The sequence below is a fragment of the Ranitomeya imitator genome, chromosome 6 (genome assembly GCF_032444005.1).
Source record: "Ranitomeya imitator isolate aRanImi1 chromosome 6, aRanImi1.pri, whole genome shotgun sequence".
Lineage (NCBI taxonomy): Eukaryota > Metazoa > Chordata > Amphibia > Anura > Dendrobatidae > Ranitomeya > Ranitomeya imitator.
Genome location: NC_091287.1, coordinates 500383001 through 500407653, shown reverse-complemented (window position 1 = coordinate 500407653; position 24653 = coordinate 500383001). Strand labels below are relative to the sequence as shown.

The 24653-nt window shown below is 41.4% G+C and overlaps 1 protein-coding gene across 1 annotated transcript; it reads left to right on the top strand.

The window, feature by feature from the left end:
- Nucleotides 1–7490: 7490 nt before the first annotated feature.
- GEM (GTP binding protein overexpressed in skeletal muscle) lies at nt 7491–24257 on the top strand. Its single transcript, XM_069731708.1, has 5 exons — nt 7491–7624; nt 10539–10875; nt 16294–16370; nt 20433–20637; nt 21351–24257. Exons 2-5 carry the CDS (start codon nt 10548–10550, stop codon nt 21626–21628), a joined length of 888 nt encoding a protein of 295 aa, XP_069587809.1. The 5' UTR covers nt 7491–7624; nt 10539–10547; the 3' UTR covers nt 21629–24257.
- The last annotated feature ends 396 nt before the right edge of the window (nt 24258–24653 follow it).

Genomic DNA, 24653 nt, shown 5'->3' with positions numbered 1-24653 from the left:
TTGCCCAGTCACGTAGTATATTGCCCAGCTGTTATGGCTGGCAATCAGGCAACACAGCGTGCAGTAATCAGCGCACATACAGAGATCTGGCAATAACCAAAAACAATAGGACGAGCTCTGAGACGTGGAATCTCTGTAGACTGCAGTACCTGATCTATCCTCACACAACTATAAGCAGCAGTGGATTGCGCCTATCAACTACCTATGCAACTCGGCACTGCCTGAGGAGCTGACTAGCCTGAAGATAGAAATACAAGCCTGACTTACCTCAGAGAAATACCCCAAAGGAATAGGCAGCCCCCCACATATAATGACTGTTAGCAAGATGAAAAGACAAACGTAGGAATGAAATAGATTCAGCAAAGTGAGGCCCGATATTCTAGACAGAGCGAGGATAGCAAAGAGAACTATGCAGTCTACAAAAAACCCTAAAACGAAAACCACGCAAAGGGGCAAAAAGACCCACCGTGCCGAACTAACAGCACGGCGGTGCACCCCTTTGCTTCTCAGAGCTTCCAGCAAAAGTTAATAGCAAGCTGGACAGAAAAAAACAGAAAACAAACTAGAAGCACTTATCTAGCAGAGCAGCAGGCCCAAGGAAAGATGCAGTAGCTCAGATCCAACACTGGAACATAGACAAGGAGCAAGGAAGACAGACTCAGGTGGAGCTAAATAGCAAGGCAGCCAACGAGCTCACCAAAACACCTGAGGGAGGAAGCCCAGAGACTGCAATACCACTTGTGACCACAGAAGTGAACTCGGCCACAGAATTCACAACAGTACCCCCCCCTTGAGGAGGGGTCACCGAACCCTCACCAGAACCCCCAGGCCGACCAGGATGAGCCACATGAAAGGCACGAACAAGATCTGGGGCATGGACATCAGAGGCAAAAACCCAGGAATTATCTTCCTGAGCATAACCCTTCCATTTGACCAAATACTGGAGTTTCCGTCTAGAGACACGAGAATCCAAAATCTTCTCCACAATATACTCCAATTCCCCCTCCACCAAAACAGGGGCAGGAGGCTCCACAGATGGAACCATAGGTGCCACGTATCTCCTCAACAACGACCTATGGAATACATTATGTATGGAAAAGGAGTCTGGGAGGGTCAGACGAAAAGACACCGGATTGAGAATCTCAGAAATCCTATACGGACCAATAAAACGAGGTTTAAATTTAGGAGAGGAAACCTTCATAGGAATATGACGAGAAGATAACCAAACCAGATCCCCAACACGAAGTCGGGGTCCCACACGGCGTCTGCGATTAGCGAAAAGCTGAGCCTTCTCCTGGGACAAGGTCAAATTGTCCACTACCTGAGTCCAGATCTGCTGCAACCTGTCCACCACATAATCCACACCAGGACAGTCCGAAGACTCAACCTGTCCTGAAGAGAAACGAGGATGGAACCCAGAATTGCAGAAAAATGGAGAGACCAAGGTAGCCGAGCTGGCCCGATTATTAAGGGCGAACTCAGCCAACGGCAAAAATGACACCCAATCATCCTGGTCAGCGGAAACAAAACATCTCAGATATGTTTCCAAGGTCTGATTGGTTCGTTCGGTCTGGCCATTAGTCTGAGGATGGAAGGCCGAGGAAAAAGATAGGTCAATGCCCATCCTACCACAAAAGGCTCGCCAGAACCTCGAGACAAACTGGGAACCTCTGTCAGAAACAATATTCTCAGGAATGCCATGTAAACGAACCACATGCTGGAAGAACAAAGGCACCAAATCAGAGGAGGAAGGCAATTTAACCAAGGGCACCAGATGGACCATTTTAGAAAAGCGATCACAGACCACCCAAATGACCGACATTTTTTGAGAAACGGGAAGGTCAGAAATGAAATCCATCGAAATATGTGTCCAAGGCCTCTTCGGGACCGGCAAGGGCAAAAGCAACCCACTGGCACGTGAACAGCAGGGCTTAGCCCTAGCACAAATTCCACAGGACTGCACAAAAGCACGCACATCCCGTGACAGAGATGGCCACCAGAAGGATCTAGCAACCAACTCCCTGGTACCAAAGATTCCTGGATGACCGGCCAGCACCGAACAATGAAGTTCAGAGATAACTTTACTAGTCCACCTATCAGGGACGAACAGTTTCTCGGCCGGACAACGATCAGGTTTATTAGCCTGAAATTTCTGCAACACTCTCCGCAAATCAGGGGAGATGGCAGACACAATGACTCCTTCCTTGAGGATACTCGCCGGCTCAGATAACCCCGGAGAGTCGGGCACAAAACTCCTAGACAGAGCATCCGCCTTCACATTTTTAGAGCCCGGAAGGTATGAAATCACAAAATCAAAACGAGCAAAAAATAACGACCAACGGGCCTGTCTAGGATTCAAGCGCTTGGCAGACTCAAGATAAGTAAGGTTCTTATGATCAGTCAAAACCACCACGCGATGCTTAGCACCCTCAAGCCAATGACGCCACTCCTCGAATGCCCACTTCATGGCCAGCAACTCTCGGTTGCCCACATCATAATTACGCTCAGCAGCAGAAAATTTCCTGGAAAAGAAAGCACATGGTTTGAACACTGAGCAACCAGAACCTCTCTGTGACAAAACCGCCCCTGCACCAATCTCAGAAGCATCAACCTCGACCTGGAACGGAAGAGAAACATCAGGTTGACACAACACAGGGGCACAGCAAAAACGACGCTTCAACTCCTGAAAAGCTTCCACGGCAGCAGAAGACCAATTAACCAAATCAGCACCCTTCTTGGTCAAATCGGTCAATGGTCTGGCAATGCTAGAAAAATTACAGATGAAGCGACGATAAAAATTAGCAAAGCCCAGGAATTTCTGCAGACTTTTTAGAGATGTCGGCTGAGTCCAATCCTGGATGGCCTGAACCTTAACCGGATCCATCTCGATAGTAGAAGGGGAAAAGATGAACCCCAAAAATGAAACTTTCTGCACACCGAAGAGACACTTTGATCCCTTCACGAACAAGGAATTAGCACGCAGTACCTGGAAAACCATTCTGACTTGCTTCACATGAGACTCCCAATCATCTGAGAAGATCAAAATGTCATCCAAGTAAACAATCAAGAATTTATCCAGATACTCACGGAAAATGTCATGCATAAAAGACTGAAAAACAGATGGAGCATTGGCAAGTCCGAACGGCATCACCAGATACTCAAAATGACCCTCGGGCGTATTAAAAGCCGTTTTCCATTCATCTCCCTGCCTGATTCTCACCAGATTATACGCACCACGAAGATCAATCTTAGTAAACCAACTAGCCCCCTTAATCCGAGCAAACAAGTCAGAAATCAATGGCAAGGGATACTGAAACTTAACAGTGATCTTATTAAGAAGGCGGTAATCAATACACGGTCTTAGCGAACCATCCTTCTTGGCTACAAAAAAGAACCCTGCTCCCAATGGTGACGACGATGGGCGAATATGTCCCTTCTCCAGGGACTCCTTCACATAACTGCGCATAGCGGTGTGTTCAGGTATGGACAAATTAAATAAACGACCCTTAGGGAATTTACTACCAGGAATCAAATCGATAGCACAATCACAATTCCTATGCGGAGGTAGGGCATCAGACTTGGACTCTTCAAATACATCCTGAAAGTCCGACAAGAACTCTGGGATGTCAGAAGGAATGGATGACGAAATAGACAAAAATGGAACATCACCATGTACTCCCTGACAACCCCAGCTGGTTACCGACATAGAGTTCCAATCCAATACTGGATTATGGGTTTGTAGCCATGGCAACCCCAACACGACCACATCATGCAAATTATGCAGTACCAAAAAGCGAATAACTTCCTGATGTGCAGGAGCCATGCACATGGTCAGCTGGGCCCAGTACTGAGGCTTATTCTTGGCCAAAGGTGTAGCATCAATGCCTCTCAACGGAATAGGACACCGCAAAGGCTCCAAGAAAAATCCACAACGTTTAGCATAATCCAAATCCATCAGATTCAGGGCAGCGCCTGAATCCACAAACGCCATGACAGAATATGATGACAAAGAGCACATTAAGGTAATGGACAAAAGGAATTTGGACTGTACAGTACCAATAACGGCAGAGCTATCGAACCGCCTAGTGCGTTTAGGACAATTAGAAATAGCATGAGTAGAATCACCACAATAAAAACACAGTCTGTTCAGACGTCTGTGTTCGTGCCGTTCTACTTTAGTCATAGTCCTGTCGCACTGCATAGGCTCAGGCTTACTCTCAGACAATACCGCCAGATGGTGCACAGATTTACGCTCGCGCAAGCGACGACTGATCTGAATGGCCAAGGACATAGACTTATTCAAACCAGCAGGCATAGGAAATCCCACCATTACATCCTTAAGAGCTTCAGAGAGACCCTTTCTGAACAAAGCCGCTAGTGCAGATTCATTCCACAGAGTGAGTACTGACCATTTCCTAAATTTCTGACAATATACTTCTACATCATCCTGACCCTGGCATAAAGCCAGCAGATTTTTCTCAGCTTGATCCACTGAATTAGGCTCATCGTAAAGCAATCCCAGCGCCTGGAAAAATGCATCAACATTACTCAATGCAGAATCTCCTGGTGCAAGAGAAAACGCCCAGTCCTGTGGGTCGCCGCGCAAAAAAGAAATAATAATCAAAACCTGTTGAATAGGATTACCAGAAGAATGAGGTTTCAAGGCCAAAAATAGCTTACAATTATTTCTGAAGCTCAAGAACTTAGTTCTGTCACCAAAAAACAAATCAGGAATCGGAATTCTTGGTTCTAGCATCGATTTCTGATCAATAGTATCTTGAATCTTTTGTACATTTACAACGAGATTATCAATTGAGGAGCACAGAGCCTGAATATCCATGTCCACAGCTGTGTCCTGAAGCACTCTAATGTCTAGGGGAAAAAAAAGACTGAAGACAGAGCTAAGAAAAAAAAATGATGTCAGGATTTCTTTTTTCCCTCTATTGGAAATCATTGGAGGGCTCCTTGTACTGTTATGGCTGGCAATCAGGCAACACAGCGTGCAGTAATCAGCGCACATACAGAGATCTGGCAATAACCAAAAACAATAGGACGAGCTCTGAGATGTGGAATCTCTGTAGACTGCAGTACCTGATCTATCCTCACACAACTATAAGCAGCAGTGGATTGCGCCTATCAACTACCTATGCAACTCGGCACTGCCTGAGGAGCTGACTAGCCTGAAGATAGAAATACAAGCCTGACTTACCTCAGAGAAATACCCCAAAGGAATAGGCAGCCCCCCACATATAATGACTGTTAGCAAGATGAAAAGACAAACGTAGGAATGAAATAGATTCAGCAAAGTGAGGCCCCATATTCTAGACAGAGCGAGGATAGCAAAGAGAACTATGCAGTCTACAAAAAACCCTAAAACGAAAACCACGCAAAGGGGCAAAAAGACCCACCGTGCCGAACTAACAGCACGGCGGTGCACCCCTTTGCTTCTCAGAGCTTCCAGCAAAAGTTAATAGCAAGCTGGACAGAAAAAAACAGAAAACAAACTAGAAGCACTTATCTAGCAGAGCAGCAGGCCCAAGGAAAGATGCAGTAGCTCAGATCCAACACTGGAACATAGACAAGGAGCAAGGAAGACAGACTCAGGTGGAGCTAAATAGCAAGGCAGCCAACGAGCTCACCAAAACACCTGAGGGAGGAAGCCCAGAGACTGCAATACCACTTGTGACCACAGAAGTGAACTCGGCCACAGAATTCACAACACCCAGCCACGTAGTATATTGCCCAGCCACGTAGTATATTGCCCAGCCACGTAGTATATTGCCCAGCTACGTAGTATATTGCCCAGTGACGTAGTATATTGCCCAGTCACGTACTATATTGCCCAGCTGTGTAGTATATTGCCCAGTCACGTAGTGTATTGCCCAGTCACGTAGTATATTGCCCAGCCACGTAGTATATTGCCCAGCTACGTAGTATATTGCTCAGTCACGTAGTATATTGCCCAGTCACATAGTATATTGCCCAGCCACGTAGTATATTGCCCAGCTACGTAGTATATTGCCCAGTCACGTAGTATATTGCCCAGCCACGTAGTATATTGCCCAGTCACGTAGTATATTGCCCAGTCACGTAGTATATTGCCCAGCCACGTAGTATATTGCCCAGTCACATAGTATATTGCCCAGTCACATAGTACATTTCCCAGTCACGTAGTATATTGCCCAGTCATGTAGTATATTGCCCAGCAACGTAGTATACAGCACAGAGCCACTTAGTATACAGCACAGAGCCACGTAGTATATTGCCCAGTCACGTAGTATATTGTCCAATCACGTAGTATATAACACTGCCCACACAGTATATAACAGTGGCCACGTAATATCTAGCACAGCCCACAAAGTACATAACACAGCCCACATAGTATGTAACACTGGCCAGGTAGTATACAGCACAGAGCCATGCGGTATATAATACAACCCACGTAGTATATTGCAGTGTGGGCACCATATCCCTGTTTAAAAAAATAAAAAATAGTTCTATACTCTCCCGCCGGGATCCAATCCAGCGAAGCTGTCCCGATGCACGCGGCTGCCGCCATCTTCAGTTCCCAGGATGCATTGCAAAGTTACCCAGATGACTTAGCGGTCTCGTGAGACTGCTAAGTCTTCTGGGTAATTTCACAATGCATCGCTGGGAACGGAAGATGGCGGCAGGCGCGAGCGGCTCGGCGGACTACAAAGGGTGAGTATAGCAGGTTTTTTGTTTTTTTTATTATTTTTAACATTACATTTTTTTTTTACTATTGTTGCCGCATCTCTTTTCTCTTGTCTCTTTTCTGCGGGTCTCCTGTCTGTCAAACTGTATACAGAAAATAACAAAGAGGCTAGCTTCCAGTTCCGGGCAGGCATGGCATTGGGTTATGGTAGGAATAATACATGATGGGGAATGAGGTGAAAGAAGTCACAGTACTAATAGTGCAGGCTGAATACTGGTTAAGAAAAAATACCCACTTAGTGGATTGCAAATGACAGAATAGGAGAATAGAGACAGTTCCTATATATATTAGACTGGTATGTGCACCAAAGGCAGCTATAACTTGTGGGAATGACTATAGACTGGCCAGGCTGGACTATGGTGGTGGCCACAGGGGCATGGGTATTTAACAAGGTCCAAGTACAGAGTGAAGGACTCCTCACTTCTTATCTTCCATGATCTGACAATTGCTTGTATTTCTATTAAGATTGTATTTTATTCCATCCAGGATGCTAATGACTGCGACGTCTCTAATCTTGTGATGTGTTTGAAATTTGGAAAAATATCTTCTAAGATTAGTTTACGGGAAACGTTAAAAAAAAATAAGAAATGAAACAGGAATGGGATGAAGTGGTTGTGTTATCCTGACAGCCCACTCGCCATCTCTCCACGGCTACTTTCTCTCCGGTGGGCTGGACCTTACAGTTGCAGAGGCAGCTGACATCACGGAAAAGACCCGTCTCTGTACAGTTGTGCTTAATATAAACCAGAAGAGCTGAGAAAGGTTTAGAGAAAGACCGTGCACAATAGTGGAGAGACCTTCATCCATCTGTGTCCCTGAATCCCACTCATCTGCAGAAAGCACATCTGACTTTCCAAAGACTTTGCTGCAAGCAAAACTCAATTACTGGTAAGTTTTCTATATTGCAATAAATTAATGAATGAGTAATAAGCAATTTTCTAAATGCAGGGCTAGTAACATCAAATATTCTTATTACCTTGTCATTTCAATGATACAGATTTGTTATTTGGGAAATAAATACTTTTTTTAATGAATGATTTACGTGCATTAAAAAATATTTACGATAAAAGGTTTCTTTTATGTTTGTGCAACATAATAATTTTATTGAAATGTTTAGTTGAAATCATACAGAAGTAGCAAAGCTAAACCTCCCATTGTCTAGCCAGTCTATTGCTCTGCAGAACTATATACGGTATGTATGCATATATGTATATACAGTACAGACCAAAAGTTTGGACACTCCTTCTCATTTAAAGATTTTCCTGTATTTTCATGACTATGAAAATTGTAAATTCACACTGTAGGCATCAAAACTATGAATTAACACATGTGGAATTTGTATAAACTTAACAAAAAAAGTGTGAAACAACTGAAAATATGTCTTATATTCTAGGTTCTTCAAAGTAGCCACCTTTTGCTTTGATGACTGCTTTGCACACTCTTGGCATTCTCTTGATGAGCTCCAAGAGGTAGTCACCGGGAATGGTTTTCACTTCACAGGTGTGCCCTGTCAGGTTTAATAAGTGGGATTTCTTGCCTTATAAATGGTGTTGGGACCATCAGTTGTGTTGAGCAGAAGTCTGGTGGATACACAGCTGATAGTCCTACTGAATAGAATGTTAGAATTTGTATTATGGCAAGAAAAAAGCCGCTAAGTAAAGAAAAATGAGTGGCCATCATTACTTTAAGAAATGAAGGTCAGTCAGTCTGAAAAATTAGGAAAACTTTGAAAGTGTCCCCAAGTGCAGTGGCAAAAATCATCAAGCGCTACAAAGAAACTGTCTCACATGAGGACCGCCCCAGGAAAGGAAGACCAAGAGTCACCTCTGCTTCTGAGGATAAGTTTATCGGAGTCACCAGCCTCTGAAATCACAGGTTAAGAGCAGCTCAGATTAGAGACCAGGTCAATGCCACACAGAATTCTAGCAGCAGACACATCTCTGCAACAACTTTTAAGAGGAGACTTTGTGCAGCAGGCCTTCATGGTAAAATAGCTGATAGGAAACCACTGCTAAACACAGGCAACAAGCAGAAGAGACTTGTTTGGGCTAAGGAACACAAGGAATGGACATTAGACCAGTAGAAATCTGTGCTTTGGTCTGATGAGTCCAAATTTGAGATCTTTGGTTCCAACCACCGTATCTTTGTGTGACGCAGAAAAGGTGAACGGATGGACTTTACATGCCTGGTTCCCACTGTGAAGCATGGAGGAGGAGGTGTGATGGTGTGGGGGTGCTTTGCTGGTGACACTGTTGGGGATTTATTCAAAATTGAAGGCATACTGAAACAGCATGGCTACCACAGCATCTTGCAGCGGCATGCTATTCCATCCGGTTTGCAATTAGTTGGACCATCGTTTATTTTTCAACAGGACAATGTCCCCAAACACACCTCCAGGCTGTGTAAGGGCTATTAGACCAAGAAGGAGAGTGATGGGGTGCTACGCCAGATGACCTGGCCTCCACAGTCACCAGACCTGAACCCAATCGAGATGGTTTGGGGTGAGCTGGACCGCAGAGTGAAGGCAAAAGGGCCAACAAGTGCTAAGCATCTCTGGGAACTCCTTCAAGATTGTTGGAAGACCATTCCCAGTGACTACCTCCTGAAGCTCATCAAGAGAATGCCAAGTGTGTGCAAAGCAGTCATCAAAGCAAAAAGTGGCTACTTTGAACAACCTAGAATATAAGACATATTTTCAGTTGTTTCACACTTTTTTGTTAAGTATATAATTCCACATGTGTTAACTCATAGTTTTGATGCCTTCAGTGTGAATGTACAATTTTCATAGTCATGACAATACACAAAAATCTTTAAATGAGAAGGTGTGTCCAAACTTTTGGTCTGTACTGTATGAATGAATATATATTCATTCATATATATATATATATATAGTACAGTAATAGCCTGCATATATGATGGCTTTTATGTGTGTGTATATATATATAAATACCATAGTAATAAATGTATTATGTCTACCACATCTTGCATACTTATGATTGACAAGCATATAAATTCTATACTCTCTCGCTATGGACGGTACTTACCAAACTATTGGATACCCGAGTCCTTACCTCCGCTTTATATGTTTTCTATGCTACGGTATCAATATACCGGTAGATGTAGCGGAGCTGAGCTTCTCATTTTGCACAACATTCACAATTTCGATCCTGGTGTATCACAGAACTCCTGGTAAATATAATTTTACATAATTGTCATATATTAAGAAAATAAACTATGCCATTCCAGCTCTGCTCCATCTGTTTTCATAGTTGCGACTTTTTATGCGCATATTTGGTTATTATGCAGTCATTAGATAACAAGCATGGCCTGATTTTCTGCTGTCAGTTAGTAATTGACACCTGGATAGTGATCATACTAAACATGGTAGTAAAAGCAGGCAGTGTAGAGAGTGTTCCACATCCAGGAGGTTCACATCACAGATGCAGCTTGGTGTTTAGACAGCCAAGGCTAACCTGTTGGCTGCAATGATTTGTTGTATTATCAGGCTGTTGAATTTATGAACTTTTTCCATCGGCCTCTAGCGGACACCCTGTGTGATGACAAGGTATGAAAACAAGGGGTAAAAGCTTTAGCTAATAGAGTTATACTTTTGAGGCTGTTGCTCCTTTCCATTGAGAGAAGTCATTGCTGCTTGTTTCATTCTTATTGCTCAGAATTCCATCTGTATATATTCTCCAGTGATCAGAAACAAAACCATTTCCCCGATACAAGCCTTGCATTACATTCTTACAGGATACACATAATATAACATTTTTTTTAATATCTATTTTCCCATCTGTAGGGAAACACGATGACACTGAATGTGACAATGCGGCGCAGCAGCACAACGGTGCAGAATCAGCAACGCTGGAGCATCGCGGCCGATGGAAAGAACATTCATGTCCAGAAAAATCCCAATGTTCACCTCAATCGAAACTACACCATAAATCATGCAATGAGACCGGAGGAGTACTACCGGGGCAGTTGGTCCTCAGACTCATCAGACTCCGTCATCTCCTCCGAATCTGGCAATACATATTACCGCGTGGTGCTCATCGGGGAGCATGGCGTTGGCAAGTCTACCTTGGCCAGCATATTCGCCGGTGTGCCAGATACTTTGGACAGTGACATGTTAGGAGGTGAGTTTTTCTTATATGTCTAATATATTTTACGGTCGAGTGACATCAGAGATCAGAACTGGCCAGGACAAGAGATATCACTACACACTACATGGTGGCATCCCATAAACCTCTCTACTGATCGACTGATCTGAAGGGAGGTCTGTAGGACCATTCAGATGTTTTACCATTTTACATTGCCTGAAGGTCTGACGTCTTACAGACTCTGACTACAATACAAGAACTTTCTGATAATAATGCTGAGGTCTTCTTGACTAGACTTGGTCAGTAGGTAATGGCAAGTAGTCACATAACTGATGCCAATCACGCTAATAGTGCTGATCTCCATATTTGCTTGTGGTCACTGCCTATCTAGTTGCTTATACATCATTTTGTTAGTCTTATGTCTGTGTCTACACATGTCGGAAGAATCCATCCATGTTGGCTGGGCTGGATGATCATCTAATATGAATAGCAGTGGCCTTATGCTCCCAAAAATGCAGTTGTCAAGAGAAAGAAGGATAGGGCATGTTGGGTTTCAGCATGCCTCATCCACTTATTTTCATTGAAGATAAGCCGCTGCCTCTGATGATAGGATGATCACAAAGTAATCTCCTGATGCATCTCTAGGTGATTATCTTGGAAACAGCAGCAAGTTTCCCTGATGTGCCACCTCAGCGGAAATTTAGTATTACACATTTCCCACTAATATTAGTGGGATGTCCATGTAATGTATATGTGCTAGGTCCTCCAGAGCCAGTGAGAGGCTTTTTATTGTCACTCTCCCTCTGGCTACCTAATACCTGTACTGAATAGTGGATCACTTTCTCAGCTCCAAACTATAACAGGATATGATTTGTCCCAACAACCAATCGCCATTCAGTTTTCATTTTAGCAGAACAATTTAAGAAATGGTAGCTGACCTCTGATTGGTTGCTTTCGGAAACAAAGATGGCATTTCTTTGGGCAGTTTTGACCATAGCGCCCCCTTCAGCAATGGCTTCATGGTACAGCTATCCATGATTTTTTCACTTTCTCCCTGGTCAGAAACAGAATAATTTTCCTTTTGTTGTCTAGAAAAATACCTATAAAAATGTTTCCATTTCCTATACGCATTACAATTTATGTCTGCAAAGACAATCATTTTCCATTCTGGGCATAGACGCCATCCATTTATATTTTAAAAAAAAACACTCTTAGGGTATGTGCACACGTTGCAGATTTTCCTGCGGATTTTTCTGTACTAAAAACCGCAGCTCTTGGCAGAAAACGCAGGTGCGGTTTTTGGTGCGTTTTTGGTGCATTTTTTTATGTGGTTTTTAGTGCGGGTTTTACTGCGGGTTTGACCCTCACAATGGAGGTCTATGGGTGCAGAACCGCTGCAGTTCCGCAGAAAGAAGTGACATGCTGCAGAATGTAAACCGCTGCGTTTCTGCGCGTTTTTTTCTGCAGCATGTGCACAGCGGTTTGCGGTTTCCATAGGTTTACATGTAAATGTAAACGCAATGGAAAGTGCAGCGGACCCGCAGCGGCAAAATGCCGCTGCGGTTCCGCGGTAAAACCGCAACATGTGAACATGGCCTTAGACTTGTTTAAAATGGTTGCTAGAGAAAAAAAATATGGCGGCCTTGTTCCAAAAATTGTGCCACATCTGTCGGGTTTTTTCTAGTCTGGTAGCTTTGCTCCATTCACTTTAATGTAGCTGACACAAATTATACAAAGGCGGGTTGTTGTTTTTTAAAAACATTTCTAGAAGGCAGCCATGCTTTTCCAATCCTGGACAACAACAAGAACCTTGCCCGAGGGACAGAGGTTGACACCGGAATTTAAAGAACACCAAATAATGAAATTCTTTGTCACGTAACGCCGCTTCAGGACCTAAACAGATTGGGCCTCAGCTGGCAATAGTGCATAAACGTAGACTGTCCTTGTTGCCTACGGCAACCAGTCAGTCAAGTCAGTCAAGATAACAAGGTTATCTTGTTAACCTGCTCTGTAAAGAGGAGCGAAAAGATTCAAGCTACTCTGCTCCAGTGTCCAGTTTGTTCCTCCATGGCAGTCGGATAAGCGCAGCATTTATTTCTGTGCCAGTTGTCCTGGTTTACATCCTGGATACTTCTTCCTTTTACTAGGCCCCTGCGACATTGAGGCCTCTCAGTGCTCGACATCGAGGCCTAGTAAGCGTTGGAGGCAGAGGATCACTGACGCAAAAGTGAACGATGCCATGGGACCGGAGTAGTTTTACTCACCTCTACTGCTGTGGTAAAATGAAAACTGAAAAATGATGGGTTGCTATAGGCAACAAAGACAACAAAGGCAACAAAGACAACAAAGGCAACAAAGACGAATGGTTCTTTTAGACACATTGGTGGACATTTTTCATGACATTTGAAATTTTTGCACAAATTGTGACCTTTAATTGTTGTAAACCTATTCATGTTTTACTTTACCAGTTAAAAATAATAGGAAAACAGGACAGGGTTCAACCATTTTTTTTTTTACGTGAAGTGCAAAATATTTATGATCACCTTTCTACATAAAAGCTGCTAAAAAATATGCATATCCTTGACAGGTCATAGGTGCCTTAAAAAAACAGAGGGGGGCAAATACATTTATGTTACAACCATTTTTAATGTGGATAAAAAGTCAATTTTGCCTTTGACGCGCGCTTTTCTCTCATCGAGAAGAGAGTACCAACTAACACGCACAAAAAGTCAAATTTTGTACAAAATTGTATCTCAGGCTCTTATCTAACCTTAAGAAGTGTACCACATGCTTAAAAAGTAATTTGTGCCAAGTTTCACTTTAAGGTGCGATATTTGATCAATATGGAGTGGCGGAGTTGAAATGAGTACACTAAAGATTTGACGTAAATTACGACTTTTCTGATAAATCTGCTCAGTTGTGTCCATGTTGTTGCCTGGGGCGTTTCTTTAAAAGAAAAAGCACTTTGAAGCAGAGAATTATTTTCGTTTTTCTGTTGGCGCCCATGACCAGCTTTATAGAACAACGTTAACTATAGCAATGAATTAACCAGAAAAAAACTAAAATCATAGCAAATCGCTACCAGATATTTGATCTGATTCCATTTATTCTTAAACTGCTGAGGAAGTATAAATCCCCACAGGGGATAAGCAGGAACTTATAGTTTTGATTCGGCACCGGAGAGGTTAACAGTATGTTGTGCTCTGTGAGCAAGTATTTTCCATTACTGAACAAATCTGGAGTTTATCACCCTCCACAGTAGGAGGATTTGCAAATCTTCATCATGATGTTTTATTCCATGTGGTGGATTAATTTCACGAAGATGTGGAAAATATGTTTAAAAAAAAAAAACCCATGGGAGCTTTTCCAGCCGGGGGTGCTGTGGAAACAAGAAAAAAAAAAGGGTGGCTTCAGCGCAAGTCACTAGTCATATTTAGAGTTCTAGTTAGATCATATAGCGAAGCAAAAGTTACCTAAAGCAGCCAGTATCTCTCGAGAATTTTATTCTGAGGGCCTACCTTTCTTCCCCCACTAAAAAGCCCCATAGAAGCTGCAAGGTTTGCACTATGAACTCTCCTTGCGAAGAAGCCAGGGCCCACCGGAGGATTCTCCGGTTCTCTGGTCAGCCAGTCCAACCCTGATTGTTTACTGTAGCATTAAAATGGTTTTGCACTAGTATACGGAGACCCCTAATTTTGACCAGAGGTAATCCCAAAATTAGTCACAGGGGTGGTCTAGATCAGGGGAGGTTTTGCTGAGTTATATTAAGGAAGTGCATTGTAAGCAATTTTCTAAATTAATGTAATTAAAACAGGCAGCAATACCTTGAGCAATAAGCCTTGCAAGGTAGTCAGAAAATTGGAATGGAGTGACCGTCATTGTTTTAATTTTATATTTCATAAATCAATTGTCCACTTGAAAATAAAAACTTTGTAATAGGTATTATCAGCGAAATCTGCTTCTTTCTCTTCCTGTATTAATCTTTCATTCTCAATTTATTCTCAATTCATGGATAAAATAACATAGTAACATAGTTAGTAAGGCCGAAAAAAGACATTTGTCCATCCAGTTCAGCCTATATTCCATCATAATAAATCCCCAGATCTACGTCCTTCTACAGAACCTAATAATTGTATGATACAATATTGTTCTGCTCCAGGAAGACATCCAGGCCTCTCTTGAACCCCTCGACTGAGTTCGCCATCACCACCTCCTCAGGCAAGCAATTCCAGATTCTCACTGCCCTAACAGTAAAGAATCCTCTTCTATGTTGGTGGAAAAACCTTCTCTCCTCCAGACGCAAAGAATGCCCCCTTGTGCCCGTCACCTTCCTTGGTATAAACAGATCCTCAGCGAGATATTTGTATTGTCCCCTTATATACTTATACATGGTTATTAGATCGCCCCTCAGTCGTCTTTTTTCTAGATTAAATAATCCTAATTTTGCTAATCTATCTAGGTATTGTAGTTCTCCCATCCCCTTTATTAATTTTGTTGCCCTCCTTTGTACTCTCTCTAGTTCCATTATATCCTTTCTGAGCACCGGTGCCCAAAACTGGACACAGTACTCCATGTGCGGTCTAACTAGGGATTTGTACAGAGGCAGTATAATGCTCTCATCATGTGTATCCAGACCTCTTTTAATGCACCCCATGATCCTGTTTGCCTTGGCAGCTGCTGCCTGGCACTGGCTGCTCCAGGTAAGTTTATCATTAACTAGGATCCCCAAGTCCTTCTCCCTGTCAGATTTACCCAGTGGTTTCCCGTTCAGTGTGTAAAATCTATTCATTACTGAGATAGAAGATGACTGTTGGTACTTTTAAATTACTATGGAGGGGGGAGGAGCTACAGACAGTAAATTCTCTTTCACCGACAGTCACAGTTCTCCATAGAACTTTATGAGCACCAATTGTCAATTTCTATCTCAATAATGGGAACATCTCTATTTACTGGACTGAGAATTTTGAGAATTAATGATCTGTCCAGGAGGAGACAGAAGCAGATTTCTTTAATAAGATGTATCACAAAGTTCTTAGTTTCATGTGTACTATTGATTTATAAAATAAAAATTAAAATGACGGTTATGCTTTAAGGAAAAAACTTGTTTTGGTAGTCGCTAATGTAATAAGTGATGAAACGCACCCTATATGGCGACAGCCATGGGAGGTATTCGATCTCACCTTGTCAGTCATGCCTGAGGTGGTCTAAAGGTTTTATAGTAATTTAGGAATACATCAGCACTAGAGATGGCGCATGGACGTGTGGTCGGATAATACAGACGAGGTCTCCCAAATGAAGGAACATGGCATAAGCAAATACACCATTCTCATTAAAACACGTCATATATGCTTATAAGGACATTTATATTTCTCCTTGCTGAGTACATTTGAAGTGTTAATCAGTAACTTTTTCACTATTTGTAATATACAGATATTTTTAATTTTTGTCTTGTAGAGAACACATACGAGAGAACCTTGATGGTGGACGGAGAAAGTGCAACACTGATTCTGCTTGACATGTGGGAGAATAAGGTATCACCTTGTGAAATATAAATATATATATATATATATATATATATAAATATATATATATAAATAAAGTGGTGTAGGTGGACTATTTCTGTTCATATAATGCATAGATTTCTATTGGTTGGACTAACGTTTTTCCTGTTTGTTTCACTTAAAAAGGGATAGTCTTGAAGAAACATCCTCTCTAACATCACATATTACATTTTAATAAAAAAATAAAGTTTAGAAGAGTTAGCATAGGAAGTGTAGACATTTTGGGCGCTTAATTTACAATCATACAGTATTTGGTGTAGGACAATAATTAGGAAAAATATTAAAACTGGCGCAGGTGAAAAAGTTCCTTGTAGGATTCATTTTCAAGCTTGTATGTATATATATATATATATATATATATATATATATATATATATATATATAGTACAGACCAAAAGTTTGGACACACCTTCTCATTTAAAGATTTTTCTGTATTTTCATGACTATGAAAATTGTAAATTCACACTGAAGGCATCAAAACTATGAATTAACACATTTGGAATTATATACTTAACAAAAAAGTGTGAAACGACTGAAAATATGTCTTATATTCTAGGTTCTTCAAAGTAGCCACCTTTTGATTTGATGACTGCTTTGCACACTCTTGGCATTCTCTTGAAGAGAAGAGGTAGTCACCGGAAATGGTCTTCCAACAGTCTTGAAGGAGTTCCCAGAGATGCTTAGCACTTGTTGGCCCTTTTGCCTTTATTCGGCGGTCCAGCTCACCCCAAACCATCTCGATTGGGTTCAGGTCTGGCGTAGCACCCCATCACGCTCCTTCTTGGTCAAATAGCCCTTACACAGCCTGGAGGTGTGTTTGGGGTGATTGTCCTGTTGAAAAATAAATGATGGTCCAACTAAACGCAAACCGGATGGAATAGAATGCCGCTGCAAGATGCTGGGGTAGCCATGCTGGTTCAGTATGCCTTCAATTTTGAATAAATCCCCAACAGTGTCACCAGCGAAGCACCCCCACACCATCACACCTCCTCCTCCATGCTTCACGGTGGGAACCGGGCATGTAGAGTCCATCCGTTCACCTTTTCTGCGTCGCACAAAGACACGGTGGTTGGTACCAAATATCTCAAATTTGGACTCATCAGACCAAAGCACAGATTTCCACTGGTCTAATGTCCATTCCTTGTGTTCTTTAGCCCAAACAAGTCTCTTCTGCCTGTTGCCTGTCCTCAGCAGTGGTTTCCTAGCAGCTATTTTACCATGAAGGCTTGCTGCACAAAGTCTCCTCTTAACAGTTGTTGTAGAGATGTGTCTGCTGCTAGAACTCTGTGTGGCATTGACCTGGTCTCTAATCTGAGCTGTTAACCTGCGATTTCTGAGGCTGGTGACTTGGATAAAGTTATTCTCAGAAGGAGACGTGACTCTTGGTCTTCTTTCCTGGGGCGGTCCTCATGTGAGCCAGTTTCTTTGTAGCGCTTGATGGTTTTTGCAACTGCTCTTGGGGACACTTTCAAAGTTTTCCCAATTTTTCGGACTGACTGACCATAATTTCTTAAAGTGATGATGGCCACTCGCTTTTCTTTACTTAGTTGAGTTTTTTCTTGCCATAAAACAAATTCTAACAGTCTATTCAGTAGGACTATCAGCTGTGTATCCACCAGACTTCTGCACAACACATCTGATGGCCCCAACCCCATTTATAAGGCAAGAAATCCCACTTATTAAACTTGACAGGGCACACCTGTGAAGTGAAAACCATTCCCAGTGACTACCTCTTGAAGCTCATCAAGAGAATGCCAAGAGTGTGCAAAGCAGTCATCAAAGCAAAAGGTAGCTACTTTGAAGAACCTAGAATATAAGACATATTTTCAGTTGTTTCACACTTTTTTGTTAAGTTTATACAAATTCCACATGTGTTAATTCATAGTTTTGATGCCTTCAGTGTGAATTTACAATTTCATAATCATGAAAATACAGAAAAATCTTTGAATGAGAACATGTGTCCAAACCTTTGGTCTGTACTGTATATATATATATATATATATATATATACTGTGTATATATATATATATATATATATATATATATATATATATATATATATATATACTGTCATGGCCAAAAGTATTGACAGCCCTGCAATTCTGTCAGATAATACTCAGTTTCTTCCTGAAAATGATTGCAATCACAAATTCTTTGGTATTATTATCTTCATTTAATTTGTCTTAAATTAAAAAACACAAAAGAGAATGAAGCAAAAAGCAAAACATTGATCATTTCACACAAAACTCCAAAAATGGGCCAGACAAAAGTATTGACACCCTCAGCCTAATACTTGGTTGCACAACCTTTAGCTAAAATAACTGCGACCAACCGTTTCCATTAACCATCAATGAGTTTCTTACAATGCTCTGCTGGAATTTTAGACCATTCTTCTTTGGCAAACTACTCCAGGTCCCTGATATTTGAAGGGTGCCTTCTCCATACTGCCATTTTAGATCTTTCCACAGGTGTTCTATGGCAGAGGTCCCCAACTCCAGTCCTCAAGGCCCACCAACAGGTCATGTTTTCAGGATTTCCTTTGCATTGCACAGGTGATGCAATTATTACCTGGGCAAAACTAAGGAAATCCTGAAAACATGACATGTTGGTGGGCCTTGAGGACTGGAGTTGGGGACCTCTGTTCTATGGGATTCAGGTCTGGACTCATTGCTGGCCACCTTAGAAGTCTCCAGTGCTTTCTCTCAAACCATTTTCTAGTGCTTTTTGAAGTGTGTTTGGGTCATTGTCCTGCTGGAAGACCCATGACCTCTGAGGGAGACCCAGCTTTCTCACACTGGACCCTACATTATGCTGCAAAATTTGTTGGTAGTCTTCATACTTCATAATGCCATGCACACGGTCAAGCAGTCCAGTGCCAGAGGCAGCAAAGCAACCCCAAAACATCAGGGAACCTCCGCCATGTTTGACTGTAGGGACAGTGTTCTTTTCTTTGAATGCCTCTTTTTTTCTCCTGTAAACTCTATGTTGATGCCTTTGCCCAAAAAGCTCTACTTTTGTCTCATCTGACCAGAGAACATTCTTCCAAAACGTTTTAGGCTTTTTCAGGTAAGTTTTGGCAAACTCCAGCCTGGCTTTTTTATGTCTCAGGGTAAGAAGTGGAGTCTTCCTGGGTCTCCTACCATACAGTCCCTTTTCATTCAGACGCCGACGGATAGTACGGGTTGACACTGTTGTACCCTCGGACTGCAGGGCATCTTGAACTTGTTTAGATGTTAGTCGAGGTTCTTTATCCAACATCCGCACAATCTTGCGTTGAAATCTCTTGTCAATTTTTCTTTTCCGTCCACATCTAGGGAGGTTAGCCACAGTGCCATGTTCTTTAAACTTCTTTATGACACTGCACATGGTAGACACAGGAACATTCAGGTCTTTGGAGATGGACTTGTAGCCTTGAGATTGCTCATGCTTCCTCACAATTTGGTTTCTCAAGTCCTCAGACAGTTCTTTGGTCTTCTTTCTTTTCTCCATACTCAATGTGGTACACACAAGGACACAGGACAGAGGTTGAGTCAACTTTAATCCATGTCAACCGGCTGCAAGTGTGATTTAGTTATTGCCAACACCTGTTAGGTGCCACAGGTAAGTTACAGGTGCGGTTAATTACACAAATTAGAGAAGGATCACATGATTTTTCGAACAGTGTCAATACTTTTGTCCACCCCCTTTTTTATGTTTGGTGTGGAATTGTATCCAATTTGGCTGTAGGACAATTATTTTTTTGTTTTTTTCATTTGAGGCAAATTAAATGAAGATAATAATACCAAATAATTTGTGTTTGCAATCATTTTCAGGAAGAAAATGAGTATTATCTGACAGAATTGCAGGGGTGTCAATACTTTTGGCCATGACTGTATATACATATATCTATTTATTAAAAGCATGCAAACCTACAGAGGAATGATTAGTACATAAAATTAAATTTTTTTTTGCTTGTCCGGATTTGTAATATTATTGAGCTTAAAAAGCTAGCATAGCATCACCTCTAACCACCTTGCTTTTCCTTGTTTGCAGAGTCAAGACAACTGGATCCAGGATCACTGCATGCACATTGGAGATGCCTACCTTATCGTATATTCCATCACAGACAGAGCCAGCTTCGAAAAAGCCTCTGAACTTCGTATCCAGCTGCGCCGGGCACGGCAGACAGAAGACATTCCTATCATACTTGTGGGCAACAAGAGTGACCTCGTTCGATGCCGAGAAGTCTCTATATCAGGTATAGGGAGTGTGAACAATTATTAATTGCTTTGGTAACAAGGTCCATCTATGTGATAATAAACTAGGGTGGAGTCATTAGAGGCACTTGGTGCACCCTTGGGTTGTCTGCCAGTTTTAGGGCACTTTCCAACTTGCTACTTTTGCATCTATATCTACCATTTCTGGATCCTGTTAAGTCAAGGCTGTCAATTTAAGGAAAAGGGGGTGGAGTTAGATACAAAACAAGTAGGGGGGAAGATGCTCTGAACTGTTTGGTCATGCCAAGGGTGCGCTGAGCCACTGCTTTTTTTGAACAATGAATGTTGCTGCCATACTGCATTTAAAAATAAATCTCCAAAGTATTAGAAATAATTAAAATCCACGAGTATCTCTTCCTTTGATAATAATGAAATGCCAGATCACAGAGCATGAGGTACTGCCATGGGTACTCTAATAACCCCTGCAGTACTGCAGCACTCTTCAAGCATTGACAAAGCTAATATTTACCTACCGTCCAAATGGTTAAAAGTGCCAAGTTCCGCCAACAAAAAGGCATTTACTTCAGGATAATTTAATATGCGCGAATGCTGTCCCATGAAAAACTACAGATTTTATGTTGTGCTGTGTAAAAGGACTTGGTATATACTTAGCACCCCACCTCAATTTTTATGTCCATAGTTTAACTTAATTTTACGTTGATACTGACTGAGATTTTATGTTCTCTTTTACCAGAGGGAAGAGCCTGCGCTGTAGTCTTCGACTGCAAATTTATTGAGACATCAGCCGCAGTCCAGCACAATGTGAAAGAATTATTCGAAGGGATTGTGAGACAAGTGCGTTTAAGGAGGGACAGTAAAGAGAAGAATGAAAAGAGGTTGGCTTATCAGAAAAGGAGGGAAAGCATCCCCAAGAAGGCAAGGAGATTCTGGGGGAAGATCGTAGCCAAGAAAAACAAAAACATGGCATTCAAGCTAAAGTCCAAATCTTGCCATGACCTTTCCGTACTATAGACCCGGAGGACACTCTGCAACTTATTCACTATGTTCTCTTGATGGACAACCTTTGGCTATTTTGGGAACCATAAGCAATCTATATTAGATTGAATATTGCCACAATTGAATTGTGTTTTCCACAGCCATGATGATATTTTTACTGTTTATGAGAAGGACAAGATTTTTTAATATTTATATGCATTAAGGCCCCATGTGCCTGATTTATACTCGTCTACACTACGTGGTTGATTTTTGCTTTGTATTGCCCTTTTTTCTACTGTATAAATGGTCTGTGATCTCCAACTTGTGGCTCTCCAGCTGATGCAAATCTGCAATTTCCAGCATGCTGTGACAGCCACATGTTCGAAACGAACTCAGTTAAGGTAACTTAGAACAAGTCTTTCATATGGCTTGTGTATGTCAGCAATACAGGAAAGTGTAGTTGTAGAAAGGGTGGAAAGGGTGGAAATAAGGCTAAATAGATTTACCATTATTATGCAAATGCGCATAGATTTACAGTTCATAGAATCATGAATTTTAGAATTGGAAGGGAACTCCATGGTTGTCGTGTCCAACCCCCTGCTCAATGCAGTATTCAATAAACCATCTCAGACAGATGTCTGTCCGGCCTCTATTTGAAGACTTCCATTGAAGGAGAACTCGCCACCTCCCATGGCAGCCTGTTCCACTCATTGATCACCCTCACTGTGAAAACATTTTTCTAATATCTAATTGGTATCTTCTCCCTTTCAGTTTTGTTCCATTCAGTTAGATATTTGTATTTTCTCCATTTTTTTTCTAGTTAATTGAATTATTTAATATTAATTCTAGACTTACCGTATTTCCCCGAAATATTGCAATTTTTGCTCATGATTACTTATTATAAGCTGACCAGGATTAAACAAACATATTTTTTCAATGTGCTCCTAATAAATATGACTCATAACTATTTGTTAAAAATTCTATCCAGTTATTCTTTGCGACATCTATGGCTGCCATTACAATCTTCACAAGGGCAGTCACACAGCTAGAATGCTTAAATGCTAGAAGGGGATACAGTGCCCCTCTTTCTCATGGGAGATGTCTGGTATAGCAGCTGTTCTATTTTGAGTCCCATTATATGCCCTAATGGAATGCCAGTCAGGAATCTGTAATATTTATTGATGGGATTAGTAATGATGACTAATGGTTTTACTGGTTCACTCTTTTAGAAGACTATACAACTAACTGAATATCATTTCTTTGCAACTTTAGTTTAGTGTCTGTTTTTTGGGGGGGGCTAGAAGAAATATGTCTGAAGGCCCCCCTTCATTTTTTTAGGAAATTTAAATGTCCAATTTTAATAGCATTTAATATTTTTTTTGTCATCATTGACATTGACATTGACACCAGATTCATTAATCAGGTCTATTAGGTTATTTGTGAATCATACCATAAGAAATAGACCCTGGTGACCAATGAGTGGTTCTAAAGTCAACTACAAATGGACCTTTGGGCATGCCAATTGTGGTGTCAGAGCCTGACCCATTGTGGTATCAGGGCCTGGCCTATGGAGTAGGGACGGATATATCATTTGTGCTGCCTGTGCAGCCGCACAGAGGCCCAAGAGGTCAGGTGGGCCACTATCATCTCCAAAGCAGCAAGGACCGATATACTGTTCTCACATATGGGCCTTTTTGTTTCTGTGTTCACCACTGCCATGAAGAATCTTTGGGTACATTGGTGAGCCTGTCTATTCCTCATAGATGGAACCATTCAGAATGTATAAAAGCAAATATAATGTATATTCAAACATAACTTCATATACCTAAAAGGACTATAAATCATTTTGGACTAAAGAGTCAATGTTATGGCATTATTTAGAAACATCCTGACAATGCGATGGACTATGTACAGTGCCATATATGCAATATGGTCGTATGCTCTGTAACTCCAAAATAACCATTGAAGGTTGGATGATACGACTTGATATTTTGAGGTTTCTTTGTTTTTGGCTTCATGGATAAGTACTGTATCTTACTGTAGAGTTTTACCATCTTTACGCATAGTATTTTTTTCCAAAGTGCCTTACATTATTATAATCACTACAAAACTGCCTACCAAAGAAGAGATTATGCAGGTTTTTTTATATTTGGACAGATCACATTGGAATATATTTAGATTCTAAAGTAACTCCGTGGGTAACTGCGTGGATAAAGGTTCTGTAGCCTAGTAACCGGTTATAGCCTAACTGTAATTTTTCGAACATTCTTACAAAAATACAGCATAAATCTGCCGTTGCTATGTGATTATTCAATATTCTTCATAGGTGTCCCCTCTTTTAACATTAGCTTAATTGTAGCAAAGGCGTCAAGTGCCACCACGTCAGCAATCAAATAAAAAACCTCTTAGATGTCATGAAATGTATCCAAGTGTTTGGCTATTCATTGACATCCTGCCTTTTGTGGTTAGACAGTTCCATTATATTATTATTTTTAGCTTTCATTACAGCCTCGGCGTTCGTCACTTTGGATTGTACGACAAATACCGTACTTATTTATTTGTTTTTTTTTCCTTATTAACATTTTGTTAACGTCAATTTTGTATAAACTGGTTTTTTTACTTTGTAAAATAAAATGTTCAAATAAAAGTTACCTTTCATCATGGTTAAGTGTGTTTCGGTCTTACCTTATGATAAAAGTGAGTTTTGTAGTCTGAATGGAAAGACATAGATCGACAAAAAAAGCTACAGAGAAAAAACAGAATCCATGTATACATTAAAATGTCATTTTTTTTTGCACAATGGGAGTCTGTCAGCTCAAAAAAGGCTAAAAACAGGCAGGCTTTCCTTGGTTTCTCCGTCTATCAGGTCCCAGGAGAGCTCTGGCCTTCACACTCTAACCCCTGTTAAAAGGGATGTGGTCTCACAGGAGCCCTTCAATAATTCTTCAGTGTAGTCACTGAGTGGTGGAGCTGATGGTTTGCTCCCTGGCATTCTAACGGGTTAAATGTATTTGATGCTTATATATGTGGTACCCACTGGGGCTGCAGTTAGCTTACACAG